This window comes from Montipora foliosa, chromosome 10 (assembly GCF_036669935.1).
Source record: "Montipora foliosa isolate CH-2021 chromosome 10, ASM3666993v2, whole genome shotgun sequence".
Classification (NCBI taxonomy): domain Eukaryota; kingdom Metazoa; phylum Cnidaria; class Anthozoa; order Scleractinia; family Acroporidae; genus Montipora; species Montipora foliosa.
The window spans coordinates 22928297-22955796 of NC_090878.1; the positions used below are offsets into that span (position 1 = coordinate 22928297).

The 27500-nt window shown below is 39.2% G+C and overlaps 2 protein-coding genes across 2 annotated transcripts in view; both read right to left on the minus strand.

Annotated features, from left to right (window-relative positions):
* Positions 1-4000: 4000 nt before the first annotated feature.
* LOC137973999 (uncharacterized) lies at positions 4001-20565 on the minus strand. The gene is made up of 8 exons (XM_068820917.1): positions 20484-20565; positions 15845-15952; positions 13659-13901; positions 12866-13249; positions 10747-11097; positions 7341-9812; positions 6906-6993; positions 4001-4951 (listed from the first exon to the last, which is right to left on the minus strand). Exons 2-8 carry the CDS (start codon positions 15900-15902, stop codon positions 4915-4917), a joined length of 3633 nt encoding a protein of 1210 aa, XP_068677018.1. The 5' UTR covers positions 15903-15952; positions 20484-20565; the 3' UTR covers positions 4001-4914.
* Positions 20566-26865: 6300 nt separating this feature from the next.
* Positions 26866-27500, minus strand: part of LOC137974300 (uncharacterized) — a 1505-nt gene continuing 870 nt past the window's right edge. The window contains exon 1 of the mRNA XM_068821184.1: positions 26866-27500. This exon is cut by the window's right edge and continues 870 nt beyond it. Within this exon, the coding sequence (XP_068677285.1) occupies positions 27100-27500 (401 nt within the window). The 3' untranslated portion in view covers positions 26866-27099.

The following is a 27500-nucleotide window of genomic DNA, read 5'->3' on the forward strand; positions in this document are numbered from 1 at the left end:
TGGCTCAACCGATGGTATGAAACAACTAAGTCAAAAGTACTCTCAGTCAGTAGTTTTGACAAACGAAGTGAATCAAATCAAAGCAAATCTTTATTTTAACACGGTAAAAATTCATCAGGTTTTATGGTACAATGTAAAATACAACTACCTAATAACATTAATGCGTATCCAAAAAGTCTCAGAAGTAAAAATACTGCTCATAAAATTACACTAGACTAGACCTGTTTTTGAGAATAGACTGCATTGAGTGTAAGTCTGCGCTAGCATAAGTTATGTGGGTGATGTCGTCGGCATACATCTTAGGTTGACAAAACGATAAACAGTTCGGCAAATCGCTGATATAGATCAAGAATAGAAGAGGGCCTAGGATGGTTCCCTGAGGGACCCTACAGCCCAGGGAACAGACTTTGGAAAGCGACCCATTAACGACACATTTCTGGGCATACGTACGGTTATTTGGATAAGACTTAAACCAATCATAAGCAGACTCTTGTATTCCGTACGGACTAAGTTTAGGTAAAAGAACATCTAGGAACACCACTGCATTTACATTACCGCGATTTATATTGAAAGCCCAGCTGTCAGTCGCTTCTATGAGGGCAGTGATGGTCGAGTGCAAGGAGCGAAAACCTGACTGTCGGTTGGTGATACTCTCTTCACCAGCTAAGAATATTATTCACTTGATCATACACTATTCTCTCGAACCCCTTAGCTATTACTCAGATAACAGAGATTGAGATCGCATACCCTCCTGCTGGTCTGATGTGATCCATGTTACCTTGCCTGACCTAACACGTTTTGTTTTGATTGAAGCATGAATGTTCACAATAGTCAAAAATCTACTTTTCGAGTCCACCCACAAGGCGTTCGAGTCGTCACTAGTACAAGCTAGACCATTCCCGTCGAGAAATATCCCCACGAAAGTTTTCTCGGTTGAAATTACAAACATTTCTGTAAGTTTTAGTGGAATGCCTTTGAAAGCAAATTCCGGAGGTAGCTTACGATAAACATATATGAGGCTGCGATCACTAATGCCAACATACAAAACTCCCGTGAATAGACTACCCTGTTAATGCAGTGTGAAGTGATGCTATTAGTCTCTCTCCTCGGGGCTTTTCAGGACTAATTCACAATGCTTTATGGGGCATTTTAGCCAGACTACTTATTACGCAGTTTACAATTAATTTTAGGAAGTTAAAGATGCTCCCGTCCAGATAAGGTCAGACCACAACACCGTGACTAATACCAGGGATATAACTTTGCTTGGCTCAATGACGCGATGTTACCTAACGCCAATATAGGCTACTCAACTGCACGTTGAATTTGAGAATAAAAAGAAACTTGCTAATACAGTCATTCTTACTAATTAAAACTGAATAACTAATTTTGCTAACGTCTGTTGTAATAAGGCGGATTGAAAGAAATTCCAATGTAGACATTGAACCACGACATGGCTCTAAGAGGTCTTTCAGTAATTAGTATCACCCAACTAGTGGACTAATGCAAAACCTGCATTTTGATTGGCTACGCTACTAAAGGACTATTATTAATGGTCCTCGAGTAGCGAAAAACGTGACGCCTTCTTGCGTTTTATTCCCAAATAAATATTTGTTTAACTTGCATTTTGCTAACTTTATTATTGCCTTTTCTGTCCGACTAGTTGGGTGATACTAAAACAATTAGACCCTTCGCCCTCAAGGGCCATGGGTCAGTGGCCCATTCGGCTTCGCTTTATGGGCTATTGACCCGTAGCCCGCAAGGGCTACGGGTCTAATTGTTAGGGACCTTAATATTAGGGAGCTTAAGCAAGGACAGCGACAACGGCCACGAAAACGTTATCTTAAAATATTATCAGTTCCCCGTTAATGGAATAATTTTGCAATTAGTCCAAGTCGTTCAGCATGGAAAGTGTGTATCAGCATTCCAGGAATAAGGTTGACATTCACTGCTTGCACAAATCCCATAATACACTTGTTTTACCCCCCAAAAATCTGCATAGGCATTGTTTTCGACTTCTCTTGGACATTTTCATGTCCCAGGAAAAATTGCAAATAATGGTTATGCAAAAGTTTTGGGGGTAATAGAGGCGTATTATGGGACTGTACAAATAGTAAATGGACGATGTGGATGTTTGGAGAGAAATTTGAAAACGTATCGTCAGATGCTCGCGTCCTCCACATAACTTCAAATTTTATCATTTCATGCCGTTGTAAGGACGAGAATGGCAAAAAAATGTAAGTGCAAAACGCCCATGCAGGGCGTACAGAACTTTTGTTTCATCACGTGCTCGTAACCGGCGTCGTCGTCCTTTGCGCATGCTTAATAGGGGCCTTGAACAAGGACGAAGAGGACGTTTCTGAAATAATATTGGGATTACTCCAAGTCGCTCGGCATGGAAAATGTGAGTTCACATTCCAAGAATAGAATTGTTGAAAACGGTGTGGATATTTAGAGCGAAAATTAAGAGTGAAAATTAATCGTCAGGTGCTCTCGTCCTCCGCATTACATCAAATTTGATCATTTCACGTCGTTGTCAGGACGAGAACTGCAAAGAAATGTATCAAAATGTAGAACGCACGCGATGGTGCGTGCAGAGCTATCGTTTTTGCTCATTAGTCCGATTGTTATGTGGCTCGCAGCCATCGTTGTCATCCTTGCTTAAAGTGCCACTACGATGAAAATTTTGCATGTCCTTTTTTCTTTAGATTTGAAAATAGACATATACTAAATAGGTATCATGCCAGTATAATTATTGTAACGTAGTTTTTCGGTTTTCGCTGTCCGCCATTACTCGAACGGCAAATGACCGTGAGCGAGGAAAAGGGTCGGGTCTCCCTGGATCGGCTGGGGTCTGACGTCATACGCGCAACGCTCAAAATAAACGTGGCTAATTTCCCATGCCATCTATGAGATGTGAGAGATCGCTGAGTTGCTATTTGCTGATATTATATACATTACTCCTTGATCGACTAGTTCGTTTTGTCAAACGCCACGAAGCGATGCGCGTATGACGTCACAAGCCAAGTCTTGCATGAAGACCGATTGCAAAATAATCGCAGGCTTCTCCAATGCCGTCCTAGTAATGGCGGACAGATTTTTAGCGGTTTTTGGCTGGCTATTTCCCGACTTATCTCGCTTTTATCGTTCCAACTTTAAATACATTGTATTATTTTGAAGTTAAAAAAATCCGAAAAGAAAACCAAAAATTTTCGTCGTAGTGGCACTTTAAGGTCCCTAATTAAGCTCCCTAATAACAGCTCAATCACGACCATCATCTTTTGGAACAGCATTTCTTATGGCCGAGCAGCCCGATCTTTTGCTCGACATGACTTCTTGCAGCACTTGCAACGAAACTGTGTTTTACTGACTGCAAAAATTCTCGCGCGCTCATTGACTAATTTTTATTGTCAATAATCGGACAGATGCATAAATATATAATTTATGCGATAATGACGCGATATTGCTCGCGTCAGACTGAAGTTTCTCGCATTTTTGTCTTGCTTTCTTCTCGTGTTTTGACTTAATTCCTTTTCGTTATTGCAAAAAAACAATTTGATGTCAGTTTTTCATGCATCTTTCCAGTTATTGACAATGAATTTCGTCATAACATTGTCAAAGTAGTCTGCGGATTCACTCGGCTATTGCCTCGTGGATCCACAGCTACTTTGACAATGTTATGACGCAATTCATGATCAATAACAGGACAGACGCATGAAAAACTGACATCAATTTTTTAATTTGAACTGGATCAGTAGGCCACCTCGGAAAATACCATAATACTCTTTGTTTGCCCCCCCCCCGCCCCCTCAAATTTTGCATAAGCATTGTTTTTGTTTACTCTTGCGACCATTGTATGTCCCATCCCAAGAGAAACTGAAAACAATGCTTATGCAAAATTTGGAGGGACAAACAAAGAGTACTATGGTATTTTCCGAAGTGGCGTATTGAACCGAAGCAGTAAATTTTAAACAAAAGCCTGCCATAGAAACAGGTTTTTTTTACTGACAATACGTTTACGTTGAATACTGTCCATAAACCTCGTTCCCAGGGTCCTCTCTCTTCCTCCCTCGAGGAAGGAAGAGAGAGGGCCCTGGAAACGAGGTTGGCTGTGCCTAACATTTTTAAACAATGCATCTGTCGTTTATGAACAATACCATACAATGTTAAAAACGTGCATGTGTTATGATCGTCAGCAGCTGAGAATATTTCTCGGGGACTTGACATAAATGGGACCACGTAAGGAAAGTTCCGACAAGATAGGTGCCTACCCAGTGCAGTACTGAGATTTCGTATATCAAGCAAGCAATCTTTTATACACAATCTATAAAAGTTACTAGCATACATTTAAATATCTACGAGTATAAAATCTGCAAGTACCGGTAGTTTTTTCAATCTTACAAACGTTAATTCTTATAAACAAGCCACCTAGATAACAGTTCAACCACGTGCGTGACAAACTATAATTGGGGAGCTTTAGCAACGACAACGGCGACAAGAACGACAACGTCACAAATTTGTGTATTTACTAGGCAAAAACAATAGCTTTGCACGCCCTGCACGTGCGTTTTTCACTTTTGTCGATTTCTTTGCCGTCGTCTGCAAAACAACAACGTGAAATAGCCAAATTTGAGGACTTTGAGGTTTTATGAAGAACGTCAGGATTTGAGGATAATTTTTAATTTGCTCCCCTAAATTAAGCGCCGTTCTGGCCAGTGTCATTTTTGAGGAAAAGGTTGACATAGTCACAAGTGATTACAATAACGTGAATTTATGTTTTGAGATGACGTTCTCGTTGCGGTCGTTGTTGTCGTTGTTTAAGCTCCCTAATGTAACATGACGACGAAAGCCAGGGATGTCACGAGGTGAGCTTCGTTGTCTTCCCCACTGATTCTCTTGTGTCTATGACGTCTTGGCCTAAGTTTGGCCTCCCATTTCCTCTTTTTTCTTCTTTCTGTTATAGATGAAATCACACATCAATGCATCAGTGTTATTTTTATCCTAGGAACTTACTCTATTTGCATTTTTTTTCCCATATGGCATCATGTAGTACGTTACAGAAGTTGGCCTTACCCTATCAACCGTCAGACCTTCACTTATTGGTATATCCTGTACATCAGTATATCCGTATATCATTAGTTTAAACTACGTGGTATCAAACGTTTTGAGTAACGCACCTTTTGCTGTGCATCCTGACAAAATCCTCACTCCTATAAACCTTATTCATAAATGACGATCAATTTATAATTCTTTTGTCGAAGTGCAAATTAGCCTACCAAGCCTCGATACCATACAGTGAATTGAAAAGAATTCTTGCTCTAAAATGAGGCTTGGTAGGCTAATTTGCACGTGGACAAAAGAATTTATGAATAAGGTCTATTTGCCTGGGGCTGGGGCGGGGGCAAAGAAGCTCGTTTCCCCCGCCCCAGCCTTCTCGCGCCACTCCAAATCTCCGGCCCTCCCCAACAACAGAACCACCGGTTGCGCAGGCTATATTTGCCAGAAAATGCATAATTAAAAAACTTCCATTAACACGAAAATAAGCTTCATTTAGGCAGGAAGCAGTGCGGTTCAGCTGTTAGGGCATCGTTCTGACCTCTCGTTGAATTTATTCCTGGTAGTCCATGATTCAACTTCCCAGCTGCACTTGTAAATAGCCAGCTGGTTTGCCTCCGGCCAGTTGTTGTTGTTACGTTGTGTCGTTTCGTTAATTGTGTTTCATTGGCCCTGAAAAGAGCCTATGGGGAGTGGTCAATTAAGGTATGTATGTAAAAACCTTGAAAGGTAACGTTGTAAGTGTGATAAGACAAACAATAACCTGTTGTAACATTTTAACTGAAAATTCAAATTCGTCGTGTAAGTTTTCGTCCACATTTTTCATTAAGACTCGGGCTAATGTAAATCTATAATTATTTAGTATCAATGCTTATGCAAACCGCGTCAATGAATTTCTTTTCTAGGAAAATAACTGAAAATAACTAAAATGAATGATGCAATTGGTTATCCATTTGAGTTTATATTTTCATGAATTTTATGTGGTCGAAAAAGGCAGCACCTCTCCTGCCCAATGAATGTCAAAAGTAACTATAATGATTTTTTCTTTAATAATTCTATTAAATGTTAATACTGACGTGAACAAATGGCATTCTTGAAGGAGTTTTTTGTGCGTTACTGAAGTTGGTGATATGAACAAACACTTGCCTAAGTGATACAACTATCAACCTAAATGATTGGCAATATAATGGATATTCAATGGCCCCGCGGAGATACAAAATTTCTCTTCCGAGTGTTGAAAAACAGTTTTCAACACTCGAAGAGAAATTTCGTATCTCCAAGCGGTCATGTAATGTCTTGTTTATTATATAAACACCGATGAAATACCAAACCATTTCACTTTAATATTCTTTGCAGTCTTAACGTCGAACAATATCATGTTTCGCGCGAAAGCTCACCTGGTAATTCATCAGTGGTTATATAATAAATAATCTGTGTATATGACAAGCAAGAGGTGTGAAATACTGTCCTTTGATAGAAACTCGCCTCGATGTTACAACATATTTCTGAGAAAACCCAACCACTTAACTTCAACAACCACTTTAACTTCGAACAGCAGACTGAACACAGGGCACCATACGATGCTCAATAACACGTTTCCAGTCCAGAAAATTTACGGTCTAATAGACTATAAATGATTTCAAGCCGACAATGGACCCGACTTTAAGTTCGCGTACTTTGCACCAGCCTCCAGTCGGACGCATACCGTCTACGCCCTTATTCGTTCATTTTTTGATCCTGAAAGGGAAAGACTGTGGAAGTGATTTTCTTGGTGTTTCGCCAAGTTATTATCAAGACGCTCCGACAACAAGAATAGAAAGTTATCTCTAATAAGGTAACACTCTGTAACTTACCTTTTGCAATAAATTAATACAGCAGCTATCAGAAGAGCCAACAAAAACAACAAAACCAATGGCAATACAATTGCGATGATATTAATACCTGTAAAAATGAAGACAAACATTTTGAAAAAAGAAAAAAAAAACATTTACCCTGGTGAAGAGTACAGAGAGAAATTTCGTTATATAAAGATATACAAAATTCTTTGGAGGTATGCAATTTGTGATTTAATATTTCATGAAGATTCGTTATTTGTAGCTGGTTCTTGTGACAGTTAAAATTTAGAGAAATTGGCTCAGTCACAAGATGCTCACAAATTCATTAACTGTTGATTTATTGGCAACTTTGGCGCGATCGGCTAATCAACCAAGCTAGTTGATGACAGAACATTTCATCTGGCTAAGTATCAAAAAGACTTGAATGCAAAACACTCGTTAACCTTAAATTACCGTTTTTGTTAACTGGTGCTCCAACTTCTTTGTCCTCAAGAGAGTCTGTTGGATTCATTTCAGTGAAAGGTGACGTTGTTTCCGGGTCTGCGATTGTTGCTTCATCAGTTTGTGAGCTTGATGGGACGAAAGTGTGTGCAGTCATCATTCCTCCCTCTGTGTGCCGTGAATACTTTAAAGATACAGTTGACTGGCCTGTCACTTTGGTAAAAGACACTGTTTCTTTCGTGTCTGTGTATGATGATATCACTACTTGGCTCTGTAATGACGACAACCATGTTGGTTGTGACTGCAATAGCTTTGACGACGAGAACAGTGATGATAATGATGATGGAGACGATGATATTGAAGACAAAGACAACGACCACAATGATGATGACGACGCCGATGATAATGATGACGATGATATCGATTGCCTAACACGTTGGAATGAAGTGACAGCCGCAGGTGTGGAAACGGTCTTTAATTGTTTAGTAGCTAACGAAGGTGATCCTGATGAAGTCAGAGATGAGGTCGAGAATAATGATGACGATGATGAAAACATGGACGACGACGATGGTGATAACGTTGATATCGATTGCATGATAAGTTGATTTGAAAAAGAAGCTGGAGCTTTCGAAATTTCCTGACTAGTTATTGTTGATAGTACTTGTGACGATGTCTGTAGGGAGGGCGACGATATTAATAATGATGATAAAGATAATGATGATGACGGTGATGGTGATGATGGTGAAGGTGATAATGATGGTGATGATGATGGTAACCGCGACAATATTGATAGTGATGGTAACGATGAAGATGATGGTGGTGGTGATGATGATGATGATGATGATGATGATGTTGATGTTGACGATGATAGTGATGTTGATGGTAATAACGATGATGATGATGATGATGATGACGATGACGATGGTGATGTTGATAGTGATAATGATAATGGTGCTGATGTTGATGGTGATAATGATAGTGAAGATGATGTTGATTTTGATGATGACAGTGATGTTGATAGTGATTTTGATGATGATGGTGACGATGATGGTGATGTTGATGTTGATGTTGATAATGATAGTGGCGTTGATTTTGATGATAATGATGATGATGATGATGACCGTGACCACCATGTCAATGATGGTGCTGATCGGCTGATAGTTTTAACTACAGTGGAAACTGCGGATGATGATAATGATAATATCGATGGAGTTGATGATACTGAACTCCATATTCGCTGGAGTAAGGTAACAACAGACAGTGATGCATCAATTGGTCTTGTGCCGAACAGTGAATTTATGCCCATGACTGTAGTTCTTTCAGTCGATGGCGATGACAATAAACTCTTTGGTGAAGTTGTAGAATCCAAGGCAACTGGCCATTTTATGTCCTTCTTTTGTGAACTCGGAGTGTAAATGACAGGTGATGAAAGTAAAGACTTTGCAAGCCTTTGGGCTGATGAAGTTCCCTCAACTTCAGATCTTGAGGTGTGAATTGCAGAAGATGTACTTTTTTTTATTTGATGAAATGATGACGATGTTTGAGTTGGATGCGACATGATGGATTGCAAAATTGGAGTTGCTTCCCTGAATTCCGAGCTCGGAATGGTGTAGATTGCTTTATCAATACATGAATGTGTTTTAGATGCTAATCCCAAATTTGACAGGGACTCCTTTGTGCCTGCTGACGTCATTTCTGTGTAAAATGACGTCATTGCTGCCTCTATGAACGATGTTGTCATGTCTTGTCTGGCAATCATTGAAAAAGACAGTGAGTCTATTCCCTGAACTTGTGACTTTGAGAGGGCAGGTTTTGATGCCGATGTCCACTTTGACTTTTGCATTTCCTTCGCAATACTTGTTGACGAAATTTTCGATATTTTTGTTTCTGCTCTTATCCTTGATGCAGATAAGGATTTTATTACCTCGGCTCGAGATCGTGAGGTCACGAATGTGGTTGTCGTGATCCCTTCTTCTTTATGAAGTGATCTTCTTGTAGTAGGCGAATACACTGTTATTGAACTCATTTCAGACGTTGGCTGCTCAGTGTCCGTGGTTCTTGGGGTTGGAGTAAGACTGGTGATTCCTGCATAAAGTGATGACGATATATCATACGAAGAAGCTAATGTTCCAGCGAAAATGGCCTGTGCTATAGTTGGTGCAGGCGCAACCGCTGATGATATTTCCTTCATGCTTCCGCTGGAGATGCCAGTGACAGCTGAAAGTGATACAGCGGTGCTGAATGATGATGTTAAAAGTAGCTTTTTATTGCCAGTTGGCGTTAATTCTTCTTTAGATGAAAAAAATTTTTGGGGGGATAAATTTGACGTTACTAGTTCTGCGATGACGGTTGCTTCTGAACCTGGCAATGTTTTCGTTTGTGAGGTTACTAGTTCTGCGATGACAGCGGCTTCCGAACCTTGCAGGTGTGCCGCAGGAGAACGTGATAACGAAATTATTCCCAAGGTGGATAAAGATCCGACAGCTAATTGGAAAAAAAAGAACCCAATGTAATCGTTTTAGTGTAAAAGAACGAGAACACACTGAAAATGTATATCAAACATTGAACATTCTAAACGTTGTGCATCCATTACACACTTTTTTTTTTAAAACATTGAACTTGTTTTTAGATTAAAGGGATGTTAACGTCTACATGGCATTTGATTTCATGAGGCTGTCCAATTCAGGCGACTGTTCGCAGGGCTTTAATTTCATTGGATCAGTATAGGATGTAGAATGTGGGAGACAGAATGGCATAGTAGTCATCCAATGCACTTCCTGCACCTCCCACTACTGCGATCGTAAATGGGCTGAGTTCTAGTCGATCTCAACCTGACCCGAGGGTTTTTCTCTGGGTGCTCCAATTTTCCTCTCTCGTTAATTTTAAGTAAAACCGACTCCCAGCTAATGACATCTGGCTTACCGGAGCTGTGCTCCTTAAAACTCTTCTGAAAACCACTCACGATATTGAAAGCTCCCTAATACACCTCATTCCAAAATGGTTGTTATTTCAGTATTCTATTGCTTTCTGGCAAAAATTCGAAATAATGTTTAACCTTGAGCAAGGAGACAAGGAATAATTTGCAAGCAAACAAAGGAATACTAAAATGGTAGTCATTTTGGACAAAGGTGACTGTCTAAAAGATTAGAGATTTAAAGCTCCATTGTGTTTGTGGTTCAGTGTCTTTTCCGCTCCAGCCACGGGATCTGTTGTAAGATACAACTAGATCCTGACCCGTCCAATCCACCATTTCATCATGGAAGAACTTCAAAAACAGCTTTTGATCTATTTAACTTTGGGACATTGGCATTTATTTTTTTGTCCTTCTGTGGCATTGTTAGTTAAATTGCCCAAGATGTCACTTATTGACGTGTGGACGATCTGCAAATTTGGTGATCATGGTTCCAAGGCTACTTACCAAAGCGATCAACAGCTTTGTACGAGGCACTGAATCCCGTGTAAGCCCCAATTTTATCCGATTTGAATAGAACAAACAAATGGTTGGACGTGGAGAGGACACCTCCCTCAGGGGGGCGGTAACGTCCATAGAACTCTCCCAGTACTTTTCCAGTGTTATCTTCTCCGTCATACAGGGCTACGATATCGGTATTCTTTTCGTTTTGCAAGTCAAAGTGTGTGAAGTTTAAGTGGATTTGCTGAGTAGAGTTCACCGTGATTCTCCAAGAACAGTATTGTCCATTGGGATAATGTCTTGGGTAGTTTGGCGAGTAAAAAGTTCCGCTTTCACCAGAAAGAGTACCGCTACATCCTGCAAAAGCAAACTATACTATGAGGACGAAACTTGCTGTCGTTTTCCAGCTTTAAATGACTGGTTTATTCAACTATACTGTTATACTGTACGTCACTGATTCCAACAGACAATAAAAGAAAATTTAATATAACGCGAAAAAAAAAACCTTTTTTTTATGTAGTTCATTCAAGAATCTGTTATTGGAACTCGTTTTTGATAGGGTACACCTTTGCTCTAGTCTACAAGAGACCGACTATTTAACCCTTTCACCGCCGAGGGCCTCCCCATTGACGAGTAAAATCGTCTGGCGTTAGACAGAGTAAAATCTGTAACTGTCAATTGGCACATATGGTTGTGAAAGGGTTAAAAAGTAAGAAAAATACGAAATGCTACGAAAATATGAGATGTCTTTTTAACAGAGGTGGTTATCCACCTGCACTCGATGCAAACATTTAATTTTGAGTTTTACATTAGAGAACACAAAGGCTGACGTTTATTTTAACTGGGCACAATAACTACATGCAAGATGGCGTTCAAGTTTCTGCAGGCCAACTAACATGCATTTCGTTTGCAGGGTAAAACAACAATTATTACGTGGACAGCGATGTTAGTCTCTAACTGTGGTGCTGCGTTGATGAATACGTTAGTGAAGCACGAAAATTTGATGACATTGCATGATTTGATAAGAGTGAATTGACCACCATAGAGAGGATAGCAATATGACGATTCCAGCAACACTATATTTCTAATTTCCTACGGTGGGCAATGAACTTTTTAAATTTTATTTTAACACACACTAACCAATTCCTACAAGCTGCTACATACAGGTCAATGAAAATGGTGATTCAGCTGATACAACTAAATTCCCGTACTTACAGATACATAAAGACATAAATACTTAATCCTTGCCGGAAGCAAACCAGTTTGGCCACCTACAAGTGCAGGCGAGGTATTGCACCAGGGACTACCAAGATCAAATTCAACGAGTGGTCAGGACTGATCTTGAACCAAGCATCGCCCGATCTCAAGGCAAGCACCCTGCCCCTCGTCCACGTTGCCACTGACATCACAGGGTTAAAAACTTCAATTGCAAATACGAGCCCTGCTGGCTATTTACAAAGAGGCATACAGTCAACTCTCTCTTAAAGGACACCTCTATAAGACGGACACCTGGTGCTGGTCCCGGCAGTTTCTTAGTCATTTTACTATAACCAAACTCTCTATAAGACGGACACCGCCATAGGACAGACAACATAGGACAGAAATCGTCAACGAAAACTTGTGAGGTGCTGAATGTGATTGCAAATTACGATTTAGGGAAGAAAAATTCTTGTACGTGACTCTTTTCAACACCAGCCGTTTAATTGACAGCTCTTATCTTGTTGCCGAAATACATACAGTACAAGTTGAAATTAAATCAGTCATTGTCTCATTCAAAAATAACTTGGAGGTGACAACCGAATTGTATTGTAATCTAAAACAGGTAGGTTTCGTTCAAGTAAATAACTTAAAACAAACTTTAAACAGACGCGTATTCACTGTGCACAAATTCAGCATTATTATCTCAAAATTCCTGGGGTTATGTTACGTCGACTCTCTATAAGCCGGACACCTCTCTAAGACGGACAGCTGAGGCTGGTCCCGATGGTGTCCGTCTAAGAGAGAGTTGACTGTAGTTGAGTTGACTTGGTACATCGAAACCAAACACATTCTATGGTCAAATGTTCACAGGTGATGTAATTAATGACAAATGAATAAAATATAAAATGAAAACGAAACTACTCACCCCGATAGTAACAATAACTAATGTTGTGATTTCTGATTCCTGCGCCATGTGGGTACAGTCCCCATTCGGAGTCGGTGTTTCCTCTATCTTCATTATCAAACCGTATCCACTCTTGACTTGCTACTGCCCACTTCACTTGCTGGCATTCAGCCGAACCATAAGCCAACAAGAAGAAAGGCTTCAGGGTCGGGAGAGAGATGGGAACGTTTCTATCACCACTTGTGCTACAGCAATACTCAATGTATGTGTCGCTGTCATATATTCCGTCAGGAAGTGTCCCCTCGTTTCGGTTCATGTTTGCAGTGTTTTCGTCATCCCATTTGACACCTCCAGGTGATAAATTCAAGGGACATGCGTTGCCTTTTTTGTAAACGCAGTATTTACCTAGAATCCAGAATGAAACTCACTTATGCCATAACTTAATTTCCTTTTTAACCGCATAGAGTTATTAGAGAGATTTAGCATCGCGCCAACGTGAAATGACAGGCTGCTACGAGTCATGAAGCAACTCTCGTAACGTATAATGTCAGGATTCGCACTACTCCTGGAATTCTTGGAACACTCCTGGAATTTGAAAATTTCTTCCTGGGCCACGAAAAACTCCTTGAAAATTCAATTTTGGCATGAACTCCTGGATTTGAGTACAACCTTGAGTTGGCCGATTAGACCTATTCTGTCGTTTATTTTCCCGCAAAACTTGCTTTAAAAAAAGACAATTTTCTGACGCTGAAGGGGACTAGCCAATTTGAGCAAATCTTACTCTTAAGTATGGACTCTTGGGTCACTACATTACCTTGAGGCCAAGGGATCCTTTTATCATCTGACGATTTACTTGTTTTCAGGCAGAATGCACGAGTAATGCCTCTTCTGTTCACTTCCGCATCTAGGTGAAATTCGGTCGACCTTCGGCTGGTTGAAGCAGTATTTTCAGTATCTTGGTAAATCCGCCCTGTCAGCCACTCAAAATCATCGGCATAGGGACATCCGGACAAAGCTTTGGGTAGTCCGTATGAGCCAGACGGCCACCGTGTGGACCCTGGAGATTAAGGGCCGAGGTTGAAATCAAGAACATGCGCTTTGAACGTGAACCCTGGAATTGTGCCCATATTGGCATTGTCTCCAACTATTGTTTAATTTGAGATTAAAAATTCTGTCTCTTGACAACAATTTCAAAAAGTAAGTAAAAAAGACTTGGTAGTATTTAAAGTTTTTGCCTTGCTTCCGTATACAGAATGTAACCATTAAAAAAATTATCACTAGAAAGAAAGAAAAGAATATAGTACAGCTAACCGAACCCTCTGGCAAAGCGCCCATATCCGTATTGTCTGATTAGCATGCGAATCGTGTCTAGAATTAAGGTGTTGTGCTGTTAAAAATATTCTCCATCAACGTGTTAAGGTAAACGTCTTTCCCAATTTTAAGCCTTCAGGGCTTGCATACTAAGCGAAATATGACAAAACCTTCAAATCACTGTGTGGAAAAAACCTCGATGAACTCATGGATTCTTCGTAACATTTCGAATTATTAAACAAAAATCATGATTGCTTAAACATTACCTAGTTTTTTCAAGCCTGGTTTTCCCTATAGCGACGCAAGCACAAGCACAACCATAAACGCAAGCGCGAGAGATTCGTGTCGAGTGAAAAGGAACAAGCACACCACACAGAGAAAAGATTCACTAGTTCCACGGTTCTCTGAAACGGACCTTTTTCATTAGACGAACATCACAGCTTGCGTTGTGCTTACGTTACGTCCCGCTTTCACACAACGCAATTGCAAGCGAACGCAAAAGCACAAGGAAAAGGAAAAAATTTGATCCTTGTTCTTGTGTTTATGCGTGCGTCAGGCCCGTTTTCACGGTGTATCAAGCCCTTATGCTTGCAGTTATGCTTCCGCTTGTGCTTGCATCGCTAGTAAAAACCAGGCTTTAATAATCATCCCTGATCATACCATGTATTTTCAATTCCAAAAAAAACAAATTCATGGAATATTGATTATTAGTATAAATACACAGGTGATTATACAAAATCGCGCGCTCTCATTGGCTCGCTATCTCGGATTATCAGCCGATAATCATCTCGACGGACAAAATGGCTGCCAGTAATCGTTTTGCCACTGTAAGTGAAGATGATTTCGCGTTGAAATGGTTTTTTTTCTCTTTTTTGAAATAATCACCCGTGTGTTTATACTAAAACAATTATTCGCCTCAGGCTCAGTGATTATCAGTGATTATTAAATTCTCAACCTCGGATAATGCAATTCTCGTGCTCTGATTGGTTCACTCAATCTCGGTTATCAGGTCATATACCTCAGTTTGACCTTATATGGTAAATGATTGCGCTTAGCCTTGCTAAACTAAAAACGTTTACGCCAGAGAGCGAAATTTCTTTCGGTATAATGCAAAAGAAAAACGTTTTTGTGGAAAGTTTGGATCACTTTCGAAGCTTAGAGATACGCGAAAAGGTAAGAAATGTTTTTGAGACGAGCCTGCGTCTGTCTGACCACGAGGTATTACACAACATCGCATCTTCATCAACTTTCTTCGATTTCGCTAGGATTTTCTCTCTTTTTTCGCTCGTATTTCGTACTTCCAAACTTTTGGAGTTTAAGGAATTTAATAAAACAATTATTCCATTCGCGCTTGTTGGATATGAGAGTGGTTATAGCCAACTCGGCGCTACGCGCCTCGTTGGCTATTTACCATCTCATATCCAACGCGCGCTCATGGAATAATTGTTAAATATTCACCTCGACTTCGTCTCGGTGAATATTCACCGATAATCACTTCGCCTTCGGCAAATAATTGTTAATTAATAAACGAGGAGCTTATTCTAATTATAGGAGGATGTTAACAATAATTCCTCCACCAGGCATTGGGAGACAAACCAATTCAGCTAGACAAAAGTTGGCAAGGAAGAAAGCCTATGACTTTAAAGTCAGGATTAGACCTTGAAAAGTAAAAAACTATCAAATGCATACCTGATGTTTCGAAGAAATAAACAAGGATTATAAAACGTAGGGCTTTCCATAGTGACATCTTGAATGTTCGGTGTCTGAAAAACTGAACTCCAAAAGGAACGCGCTTTTCTGTTGAATGAATGGAAGTGAAGATGAAGTTTGTTTACTCTGAGTACATTCTAAGTGTTTACGCTGCAATTGGGACGATGAACTTTAATTTGGTTATACGTGTTTCAGTTGCACGAAAAGTGCTCACTTAGTTCAGTCTTCGGCAAATCTTATAGACTTGGATAATTCGGAATATGAGATAAAGGAAGCTTAGCTACAGAATACAGGGCCGTTTATTTCCATATAGTTGAATAACAATTATACTTGTTTTGTTATAAGCTTCCTTCTTCAATTTTGCGTGTGGTGGCTCTGTGCGGTCCTAAATTCTGTAGGATGACAGCCAACACAAACACAGGTCATTTTTGTATTCTGTAAAACCCGATAATGTCTAACACTTTAGATGTTCCCATGATTGGATTCCGTATTTAAATGACTGAAATGACCACTGCATATAGAATACGAAATAAACTACTTCAACCCTCATGCTTCTCGTAATTCAGATGTATTTCCCGCGGGAAGTCTGTTAAGGTGAATGGATCGCTTGCGGGTCTCCATTTCTTATCGGAAAGGATATCATCCGACGAGGACAAAGACCAAGGTGGAAAACATCCATCGAGTGGAAAACCAAAAGAATTACACAATAAATCAAATGAATTACAAAGAAACTAGGCTGGTATGGCATGGATTAATTAAAGATACTGGATGGCACTCCTATACGAAAGCATGTATTTTGTGTTCATTTAAGTATTTTCCTGACCAATTTACTAAAATAAAGTCAAATATTTTGGTCCTCTAAAAAAACTGTAATAGGTTGGCAGTACTTCATTCTCCCAAAACGAATCTCTTCTTTGAACGATTGATTCTTTGACCAATAAAAATAAATAAATAAATAAATAATTTTAGCAACATTAGCATTTACACCGGAACACTTATCAGGTAACGTAATTTTCCAAGGACGAATTATTCTTATACTCTTTAACTTTTTTTTAGAACGCATGTATATATAACATTTATCAAGTAATTGGTTTGTGTAAATGGTAAGCGCCTTTTTTTTCGGTGGTATCTCTTTTTCAAGCGAACGTCTTGAGGTTTAGCTATATAGCTTGTCTAGTTTCAGTTTCTTCTTAAGAAAGCCCACATCCTATTTATGTCTATTGTAGTGATGTATCGCCAACTTCGTCTTGCTCTGGGTTAATGCGAGCGTCTACACATGCAGAGAGCGCTTTTCTGCTCGCATCCTCAGCCGCTGAAATTAAAACTTTCCACTTATGCCCAGAAATGCACGCGGAGCTCCAAAAATTACAAATTTCACAAAAAAATCGTTCCTTGCGAAACGTCTGAGGCATGTGTAAATTGCAGCGCGGCTTAACACGCTTCCATTAGCTTTCATTTAAATACAGTAGTCCACTATATTAGCTGCGAAGAAACCGGTGGGAATTTTAGACCGTTCACTTACCACATAAAATCACCCAATGGTCCACTTGATATTGCGATGAATTAAAGATCCAAGCTTTCAGAAGATCATTAAGGCGCTACAGGACGATATTTCTGGTTGAGATTTCCATTGTCACAAAAAGAAAAATACCACATTGCATGATCCAAACAAAACGTTGAAGTGTTAATTATGTAAGGTCACAGTTCCGTCCAGCGTTTCGTGCAAACTGCATTGAGCTAGTTCGATAGAAACGATTAGGAATCAGTACAACTTGAAGCTTTTACCTTATGTTCGTTTGAAAGGTTCCTTCTTGCATCGAAGCTTTATAAAAATAAACAGGAACAGGGAGTGTCAGGATCGACGCTGAACGAGGAAATCGTATCCTCCCAAAAAAAAAATTGCACTTAAAAGGGGTCAAAGATTTCTGCTCTTATCTTATATCCTTCTCTAAAAACAACTTTTGAAAATAACATCCAGATTTTTGTCATTACACAGAGCACCTCTTGAAGACATTGAAAAGATGTTCTTTAAAATCGAGATCCAAAACAAATTATCAAAGTGAATTAATATTTAAGACTGATACTTGAGGCAAACCCTCGATATCTCAAGTTCGTTGCGATTCCAAGGAAAGATGAGAAAATACGAATTTCAGCCGCTATTTAAGATAGATCTTTATAACACTTATCTATCTTCTTCAGTATTTAATTAATCCAGAGAAGAGTTTCTAGAGGCATAATCAGCACCACTTATGCATGAAACAATCAGGCCAAGAGATAGAAATGTCAGAGTGAAAACTGGTTCTAGTGTTTACGGTTGCCACACTTCAGTTGAATTCCTACGACCTTAAGTTTGTGCTTCAAATTTAACCAGCAACAGACGGACTACGACGATAGTTTGTCTGGACGAATGATAGTGATACATCCATCTGTTTGCACATATTTCGCTGTAGACGATTTTCCCAATATTGTCTAACTCGTCTACCTCGGGCCATCTTTTCCTCGATCCCGACAAAGAAACTTGACGTTCAACCCTTATCAGGACCCTTATCAAGTCAGCTAAATTTCAAATGATTATTTCTACTCACTATCAAAGCAGTGATTTCCTGTTTTCCTGTGTTTTTCCTCTTTGGTTGCACTGTGGAATCTTGTTAACAAACTTTTATGCAACGAAATTTCACCGGTGGTATTCTGACGACTGGTGAGACTACGGAAGCCGAATTGAAGAGGAAGTCGACAAAACGATCTTATTAACGAGGATAAAAAAAACATATGTCCCAAATGATGTACGCGAAATAGGCGAACAACGATAAACATTCTCTCTTAATCCTGTAATGGAACATCTTCTCACTCAACATCTTGTAATTTCGACATTACAGCATGTAAGACTCTACAAGTCACATCTGTTCCTTGTTTAAATCAGTACCCTATCAGTTTTAAATATTCAATATTAATTTTCAATCATGTTTTTTTTTTGTTTTGCTCAGATTTCTTTGATGATTCCGGGTAGTCGACGAACCGACGTTATTTGTCGAAAAACAACGATGTCAACCGTCCAATAATCGACCATTATTCACCGAAGTGGAATTAAATAGTGTAGGATATTTGCCAAAAATGCACACCATAGGTGACTGTATAGTTGCCATTATAGGATACACCCTTAAAGCTAAACAATAAACGTTACACAAATGATAAGACTAGAGGAAGCCATTCTCACGGTTTCTCTTGAGCTTATGAGTCCAATGGTACCACCGGTGCCTTATAAACCTCGAGTTAACCAATCAGAACGCGAGACGAATACAATTCACTTCATGTCAGTGTTTGATGTGTATATTGTATGAATGACGTCACTCAGCGGCACAATATTGTGGTAGTGAACTTTTAAAACAGCTAGGACGCAATACAGAAAGTAGTCTTAGAGCTCTGAAAATATTTAGAACAGTATTTAGAATAGTAGGGGGGGGGGGGGGGTACTCCCTTATAAGGGCTTAATGGGGGCGTGCGGCCAGCCAGGGTATGTTTTTCGGGATTTTTGTCTTGAACAGGGTATCAAATTTATCATTTTTTGTCTCAATCAGGGTATCGATTTATCAATTTTTGTCTTAAACTGGGTTAAATGTCTTAAACAGGGTATCAAAAATCGGAATTTTGTCTTAAACAGGGTAGGAAAATCAGCGATATTTGTCCTAAACAGGGTCAGGGTATGAGAGGCCGCGCCGCGCCGCACCTCCCATCCAGGGATATATCGAGTACCCCTCCGGGGGTGGGTGTCCGGAAGCTCTCAACTGTCAGCCATTTCTATCTCAGATGTCAGCTAAATCTTTATCTCGGTCATCGATTAATTTTGACAAATCTCAATTATCCTTGTTTTTCGCTCGACTTTATAGTCGTCAAGAACCTCAAGAACATGGACTAATTAATTCAAATCAATCACTGTTAGCTTGCTTGCTTTCATGAATCTCTGAAGAGTTTCTACCAACTCTAGGCATGAACAGGACTTGAATTGAACGATCTCTTGGAGGGATCGATCTGCCGTTTTGGTCAGGTAATTTAATATTCTAAAACATAGCAATGTTCTGTTTCGGTTATATATGTGCAAGAAACGCCAATTTGGGGCCAGCGATACCCTTTGGATGTTCAGACAAGATTTACATATCTCAGCTTATTTAAGTTGGATAATGATCGTGTAAGTGGCATGATGTTAATCGATTACTGCAAGGCCTTCAACATGGTTGATTACGTTATCATGCTGGACAAATTGCATACTTATGGTTTAGACAATACGTCTTTAACGTGCTTTAGTTCAATCCTATCTCAGTGACAGGCGTCAATTGGTATCCATAAATGATAAGGAATCTACTACATCAATTATTTATCATGGTGTACCTCAGAGCTCAATTCTGGGCCCTCTACTGTTTGTCTTGCTCATTAAAGACCTTCCCTTACATGTTAGTTCTGCTAATACTGATCTGTATGCTGACGACACGACATTAACTTTTTCCGTCAATTGGATGGATATTGATCGTCTGCAAATTTCCTTAAATGCAGCAGTTTCTGAAACGGTTCATTGGGCCACAGCAAACAAGTTTCCACTTAATGAAGAGAAAACTAAAGTTCTTACCATCTGTGGTAAAAGTCTTTCCAACAGAATCCCTAATGGCATTACTAGTTCTGTTAATGGATCGCAACTTGAAAAAGTAGGATGTACAAAGCTCTTAAGTCACTGTTGGGTCTGGAAATTGATAAGGAACTGACATTTCAATCACCTGTTGATAAGTTATGTAAGAAACTATCCCAGCGCATTGGAATTAAAAAAAAATGAGACATTGCCTGGAATTAAAGCATAGAGTTCTCTTTTTTGATGCTATTATTAGACCAATGATGGATTACGTAAGTGTTATCTGGTCAAACTGTGACAAACATTATCTAGATCGTGTTTTAAAGCTACAAAAGAGAGCAGCAAGAATCATCCTTGGTGGTGATAGTTATGCACCCTCTGTTCAGTTATTTAACAAACTTCAATGTATTCCTTTCTTTGAGAATGCTAAACTAGCCAAGTGTTGTATCATATACAAGCGTTTGCAAAGTCGCGTGCCCAGTTATCTTGAAAGCTTATTAGTACGTACAAGTGAGACTCATTCACGGCAGACTACTAGATACGCTAAATTTCACATAGCCTGTCCTCGAGTGAAACGAAACACAGAAGGTGGAAGAACATTTACTGTGACTGCTTGCCAGGAATGGAATAAGTACCTCTTCAAATGAGAAAAGCAGAGACTATGAAGACTTAAAAATTTTCCTTGGGGCAGAATTTTTAAAGATCAGCAAGTTAAAAATCATTTTTCATTACAAATATTGTGCCGCATGCTTATAATTGTTTCATAGTTTTGTAGATTTCTAAGGTATCATTCGAAGTACAAGCGTCTTCGAGCGATTCTCAGGTATTTAATATTGAACACCTTCTTTATGTGTCGAAAGGTATGACAGCCGTGTTAGTAACCTAGGATATTTGATATTTGAATTTGACGATGTTATTTACGGCTAGATCACGCTTATGCACCGTACAATCGTTATAAAACAATTGTGATAATTCTATACATCGATAGAACAAACATTTTGCAGGTTTTAAACAATTATCTGAAGATGTGATTCACGGACAAATTATTTTCATCACCATTATATAGTACATCATGCGGATGGCAAAATGACTGTCAATCAATTTGGTATTAACGAGGTTAAAGAGACTCTGTCACGCTATTTATTTATAGTGCCACACGCACTGATAATCCAAAGGAGGCTGTTCTGTTGATGGCAGCGACAAAATAAGGACAAAACGAAATGAACTGCTTCCTTTGAATTTAAGCAACTTTTTAGTGCACGATGCAGTACCTGCTTTTGGCGACGCATCGCCATGGAAGAGGTGCGTGCGAGAACTTGAAAACGTCGGGTATTCAAACGCTTTCAATTTTCTGAGTCAGTGTAACTTGTATAAACTTCAAAACAAGATATGTTGGCTGACCCTTTTGTTCTAGAGTCACTTGGATCGTGTAAGAAAGAATGTCGAAAGGAATTGAGAAACATGAAATTGTTAAGAAATGAAGATTATTGAATGTTGACTTCACCGCTAACGTCATGATATAAGGTCCCTTAAGTTCAGAGCCAAATTGGTTCAAAGATAACTCAACTAGACTGACGACAATTTTATTTGAGATTTAGAGAGAGGATTTTCATTCAAAATATCATTGATAAGAAGTCTTGGGTTCTATGCACGAAGCGAATGCCCTCCCTGCGCAGCTGTTTCCCATATGCTTTTCAAACTGTAACCTTGCGTTTTTCACTTACCACTTTTAAAAGCACTCCTCGGCGAAAGGGCCAGACACAAGAAGTCAGAAGACAATTAAGCGAACGGTAAAAAAACACTGAGGGAGATTGAAAATGTAGACGCCGTTTCTAGATCTTACGCTCATGCCAGGACAAGGCTCGCACCTCTTGAAATATTGTTGGCAGTTTACTGCAAGAAATCAGGACCGCCCAATGTAACAACTCACCTTACACCCATCACTTTTGGCTTGGGGCTATAATAACCATGAAGAGGATTTGTTTTCTTTTTTTCTGAAATGACTTCCATCGTGCATAGCCAAAAATACGAGTTTCTGTTGATCGTAAACGTCAACGCTCCCTCAGTCTTCCTCTCAAGATTATAGACATATGGGTAATCCTATGCAAGAGAAAATTAACTCATTTTGTCCTATGACAGGTCAATTTGATTTTTACTGAGGTTTCAAGGCTTTTTTTGTTTCATCATCAGCTTTTTCGATTCGCTCTTCAATCAGACGCCACAAATCTAGCACATTTCTGAGGCCCTAACAGGGTAAATTCCGACAAGCGACATGGCCCAAAAAGTAGCGACAGCACATAAAATGAAATTCCGACAAAAGACATCCATTCCGGCAGTGACGTCAAGGCCGAGAATGAGCCAATTAAACCCCGACACGAGTGATTTTAAAATTCAGACACGCGACACGGCCCCCCTCCGCTGTCAGGGCCTCATATCCACGTACAACCTTGGTCAGATTGAAGGGAAAATTGACACAACCCCTTCCCCCAAAATCAGTGACGGGAAATGGCACGGGGGGATGGGGCATTTCTGTTCCATTTTTAATCTGTCCAAGATTGTAGATTTGTATAATAAACGACCCTGAATCTCGAACACTTGACAAGGCTATCGAGGCAATTGTACTAAATGAAGCTCGTCTCCTATGCCCCCCCCCCCAAATGAATTTTTAAAAAAAACATAAAATCAGCGCCCTTGAATAGGATTCCAACTCCTGACCTCTGCGATCCTCGTGCAATGGCCGGCTGAGCGGACTGAACGGTGTCTACTTGTGGCGCAGCTGCGCCAAGGTCAATACAATTATTGTTTTTAGGCTTACATACTCCCGCTGTGAAAGCACTTGAAGGAATGATGTCAGCATACGTGACTTTCATCACCCCTAAATTGATAAGTCTCGTGGATGACACGACATCAACAACACGACCCAAAACAATCATTTGATTATTTATGACTGAAAAGGACTTAAGTTTCACAAAATATGCATGGCTTATAGATTTCTATGACGGTTTCTATATATTCCTGTTGGAGATGATGTATGAAAGTTGATGATGAAAATTTTTGTCTATCGAGGGTAGCACCCAATATCTTGTGAAAAGTATTTGAAACGGAGGGTATGAATAGAATTTCTCAAAGAAAGATCATAGGAGTGTTTAAAAAAAAATTTACAGGATAATATCACGACCAACAAAATGAACTCGCAATTGAACACCGCCCAGGTGGCTTCAAAGTTCAGTGCCATGGTATCATGTTGTGCAATCGCGCGCTTTTTTTCCCGGGAGGGCCTCTAAAGCCTAAGATCTTTTTTTTTTCGCTTGCAAACATAGTGGGGCTCATACTAGGGAAGCAAGAAGACTTAAGTATGCCCGAGTTTTAACAGGACAATTATTAACTGACATACTTAGGAACATTTTTAGCATGTGGTTTTCTCATTGAATGATACAGTCGAACTTAGTAAATGTACTACTCGATCAAAAATAAGACACAAACAGCAGTGATAAACATATTGAACTTTTTCATTTTGATAATGACTTGACGTTTCGTATGTGCTCTACATACATTTTCAAAAGTAACCGTTGAAATTTAAAACAGCTATTTATATATAACAAATCAGATGAGGGGACTGGAACCTAGATTAAGCAAATACTTATCAGTAAAATATATAATAATAATAATAATAATAATAATAATAATAATAATAATAATAATTATTATTATTATAATTATAATTATAATAAAAACAGAAAAGATTAATAAAGCATCAGCTTTTCACTTCCGACGTTGACGTTGAAAGCTGGCTCAAGTTCTTGAATAAAGAAGGTCTCTTTTATTTTACAATGATAGTCAGTTTTGCCCTTCGCTAAAATATCAAAATGATCCCACTTGATGTTATGTCCAGTGGCCTTGACGTGGTCAGCAATGGCTGAAGTATTGTCATTTTTAGCTAGGGCCTTAAAATGTTCGGTTTTTCTATCGTGAAGCCGCCGTTTAGTTTTACCGATGTAAAAACCATTATAATCCCAACAATTTGCTCTGTAAATAACTCTGGATTGTTGTGAACGATTAATACGGTCCTTGTAAGGAAAGAAAGATTTTATACATCGAGTGCTCTGAAAAACAATCTTAAGGTTAACACAAGAGTAGAATTTGTACACACAAGATTTCAGGCGTTTAGCGACTTGGTTGCTTTGCAAACCTAAGTAGGGAAGTAGGATAACAATATCTTTCTTAGGAACTGTAGACACTGGATCGCTATGCTGATGTTGTCTGTTTTTGTTCAAAACATCGTTGATATGATAGTTGATTATGCCTTGTGGGTAGCCGTTCTGAAGAAGGAGTTTTCGAAGATCAAGTCATTATCAAAATGAAAAAGTTCAATATGTTTATCACTGCTGTTTGTGTCTTATTTTTGATCAAACTACGATGGCCCAAGAACAAAAGTATGTACTACTCGAGTTTAAGGACCCGAGCAAAGCTCCAACTGAGTGTCCCGACTCCAAGGCTAGACCACAACACCGCCAATTGCACTACCTGGTGTTCGTGAACAGTGCGCCGTTCACTGATTTGTAATCGTCCAAACCTTAATTTTGAAAATTTGGTGTTGTTGTTTTGAGACGGACAAGAAAGAAATGTGCAAAAAATGTGTTTCGCACATATGGCACGACTTTTTTTAACGTATCACTGGTTCGCGGAGTTGTTGCCCTTACAGCCTCGGGCACTGGTCGATGGAAGGAGTCTTCAAACAGGTGGCAACGCGGATGTCTAAAAGAAACCGCTTCTTTGAGAAATGTCGAACAATTGAATTCTTTAAGTAAACAAATTGCCGAAAAGAATGGATGAATAACCAAAAAAGAACAATAAGCCGGAACGAGGCAAACATAATTAGGCATACTGCAGTATCCAAGTTTGCTCTTTTTCGCGCAGTCGTACCATAACTGCTAAATTCTACAAAGGTGAACATCGCTTTTTAGACCGACCTAACCGAAGCGAAACTTGAAGGAACTTCTGGCTTCTCAGAACAGTCACCATGATTAGGAAATTAAGAGAGAAGGGCAGGTCTTCATCTACAGCTTTGCTTGAAGGAATGATGATTCTTCTCTTTGCTGTTCTGGGTTTCTTGTTCTTGTTGTGAGAGACAAGGCTTCACTTTGTTACGTTTACGTACAAACAGGGTGCATGCTAACAGAAACTTCAGAATTGTGCGGGAATATTGTCGTTGTCATCAATGCACCTTATATTTCAAGTGATGGAAGCATGCAGTGTATAGGACATGTCAGTCACAGTCATGAAGAAATAGCGCGCATCCAACACAACGATTTCAAGTTACCCCTTTATTTGAGAAAAGGTGATAAAAGCCATGATGATTTGGTGCACGTGGACATGCAGCGGAAATGACAAGAACAGAACAGAGATTTTGAAATTGTATGAAAAGTTCCAGAGAACTTTTAGAGAGTTTTATTTTACCGTAGATACTCGATTAAATTTCTTAAATTTTGAGCGTGTCTGATGCGGCGTTTATTCGAGGGCGGCGTTTATTTCAAAATCATATTTCTTGAATCACTGACAACAATTACGTTAATCATTTGTAAATGTTATTTAAAACAGAATCATGTTTAAAGTTCCAATGTCTCGCCTCGCTTTTTTGCTTAGATAGAATAGCAATTGTCTGGCTTGTGATAAACGTTCAGAAAATTAAACGTGTACTCGTTTTTTTCATTCAGTCCTTGAATAAACGCCGCATTTTCTGATTGGGTGCGAAGTTTATTTGAGGGTGGCAAGTATTGGTACTTTTCCTTTCATCTGCGGCGTTTAATCGAGGGTGGAGTTTAATTGAGCAAATACGGTAGCCTAATTACTTTCCAGCAATTAAAAAATGGGGGTCACCATTTTCGTTTTTGAGATATAAGCACTTAAAAACAAAACACAAAGCGTTGTTAGATGGTTCTTTTGTTCCCATGGTGACCGACAGCATCATATTAATAAGTAAGTTTTTACGCAAGGGCCATTAATAATTGCATGTCGTTAAGCAATTAGTGTTGGTTCAATTGGTATAATGACATTGCTGTTTTGTACAACAGTGTTTCAGAGTTCTATCCTTCTTTCAAGACTGACGCACAAAATTGTTGAAACTGGTTTGAGCCACCTAAGTGTTGAAAGAGGATTCTTTGGCTCTTATGTAATAACTGGTGATCCAGGAAGCCCAGGGGGCGAGGAATGCTTGTTTTATTGCCAATACTGAGGTTGGTTAACCTGTGGCTTAACGTGTAATAATTTGGTTTGCATGAAAATGCATAATACTATTACTAATACCATTCATTATAGTTCAAATTTATAAATTATAATCGTATTTTACAATGATTGTATTTAAGTATTTTTGTATTTTACAGAAATCTCCCATCGACGCTTTTTAATATACATAAATGTAACAATCAATAGAGTTCCTTACCTTGATGATTACTGTTAAATGTTATGCATTAGTCTACCAAAAATATCAAATTTTAAGCAAATTCACATTCAACTGCTGTAGGAATGTCAACATATATATATATAGCTTGAATTAAACAGATTTATGCAGACCTTGAAAAGGAAAATCTGTAAACAATCTAAGTTTACGAAAGATTTGAAGTTAATTTAAATTCCATGATTCTTGACAAGGAGTATTCCCCTGACAAAGATACAAGCCACCAAGATGCAAAGTTACAGAATGGAATACTCTGCTTTCGATCAGCAGATATCCAGATGAGGTCATCTTGTACAAATGGAAATAAGCTGAGGCAATGTAGCACTCTACGGAGACAGGAGCAAAACCAATGTCAGTTGGTCCCAGCAAGCATGTTTGTAAAGTTGATGGGGGTGCATGGATTTCGCATGTAAGCTTGTGGGTGTGGCTTTTCACAGTAATATTCACAGCACCATGGCATGTGTCAATGTACTTCATCAACTCTGAATTGGTTGGATGAAAGTTGAGCGTGAGAGCTGAACTGCGGTAGCCAATCAGATGTGTAGGAGTGTTAAATTGAGCAATTT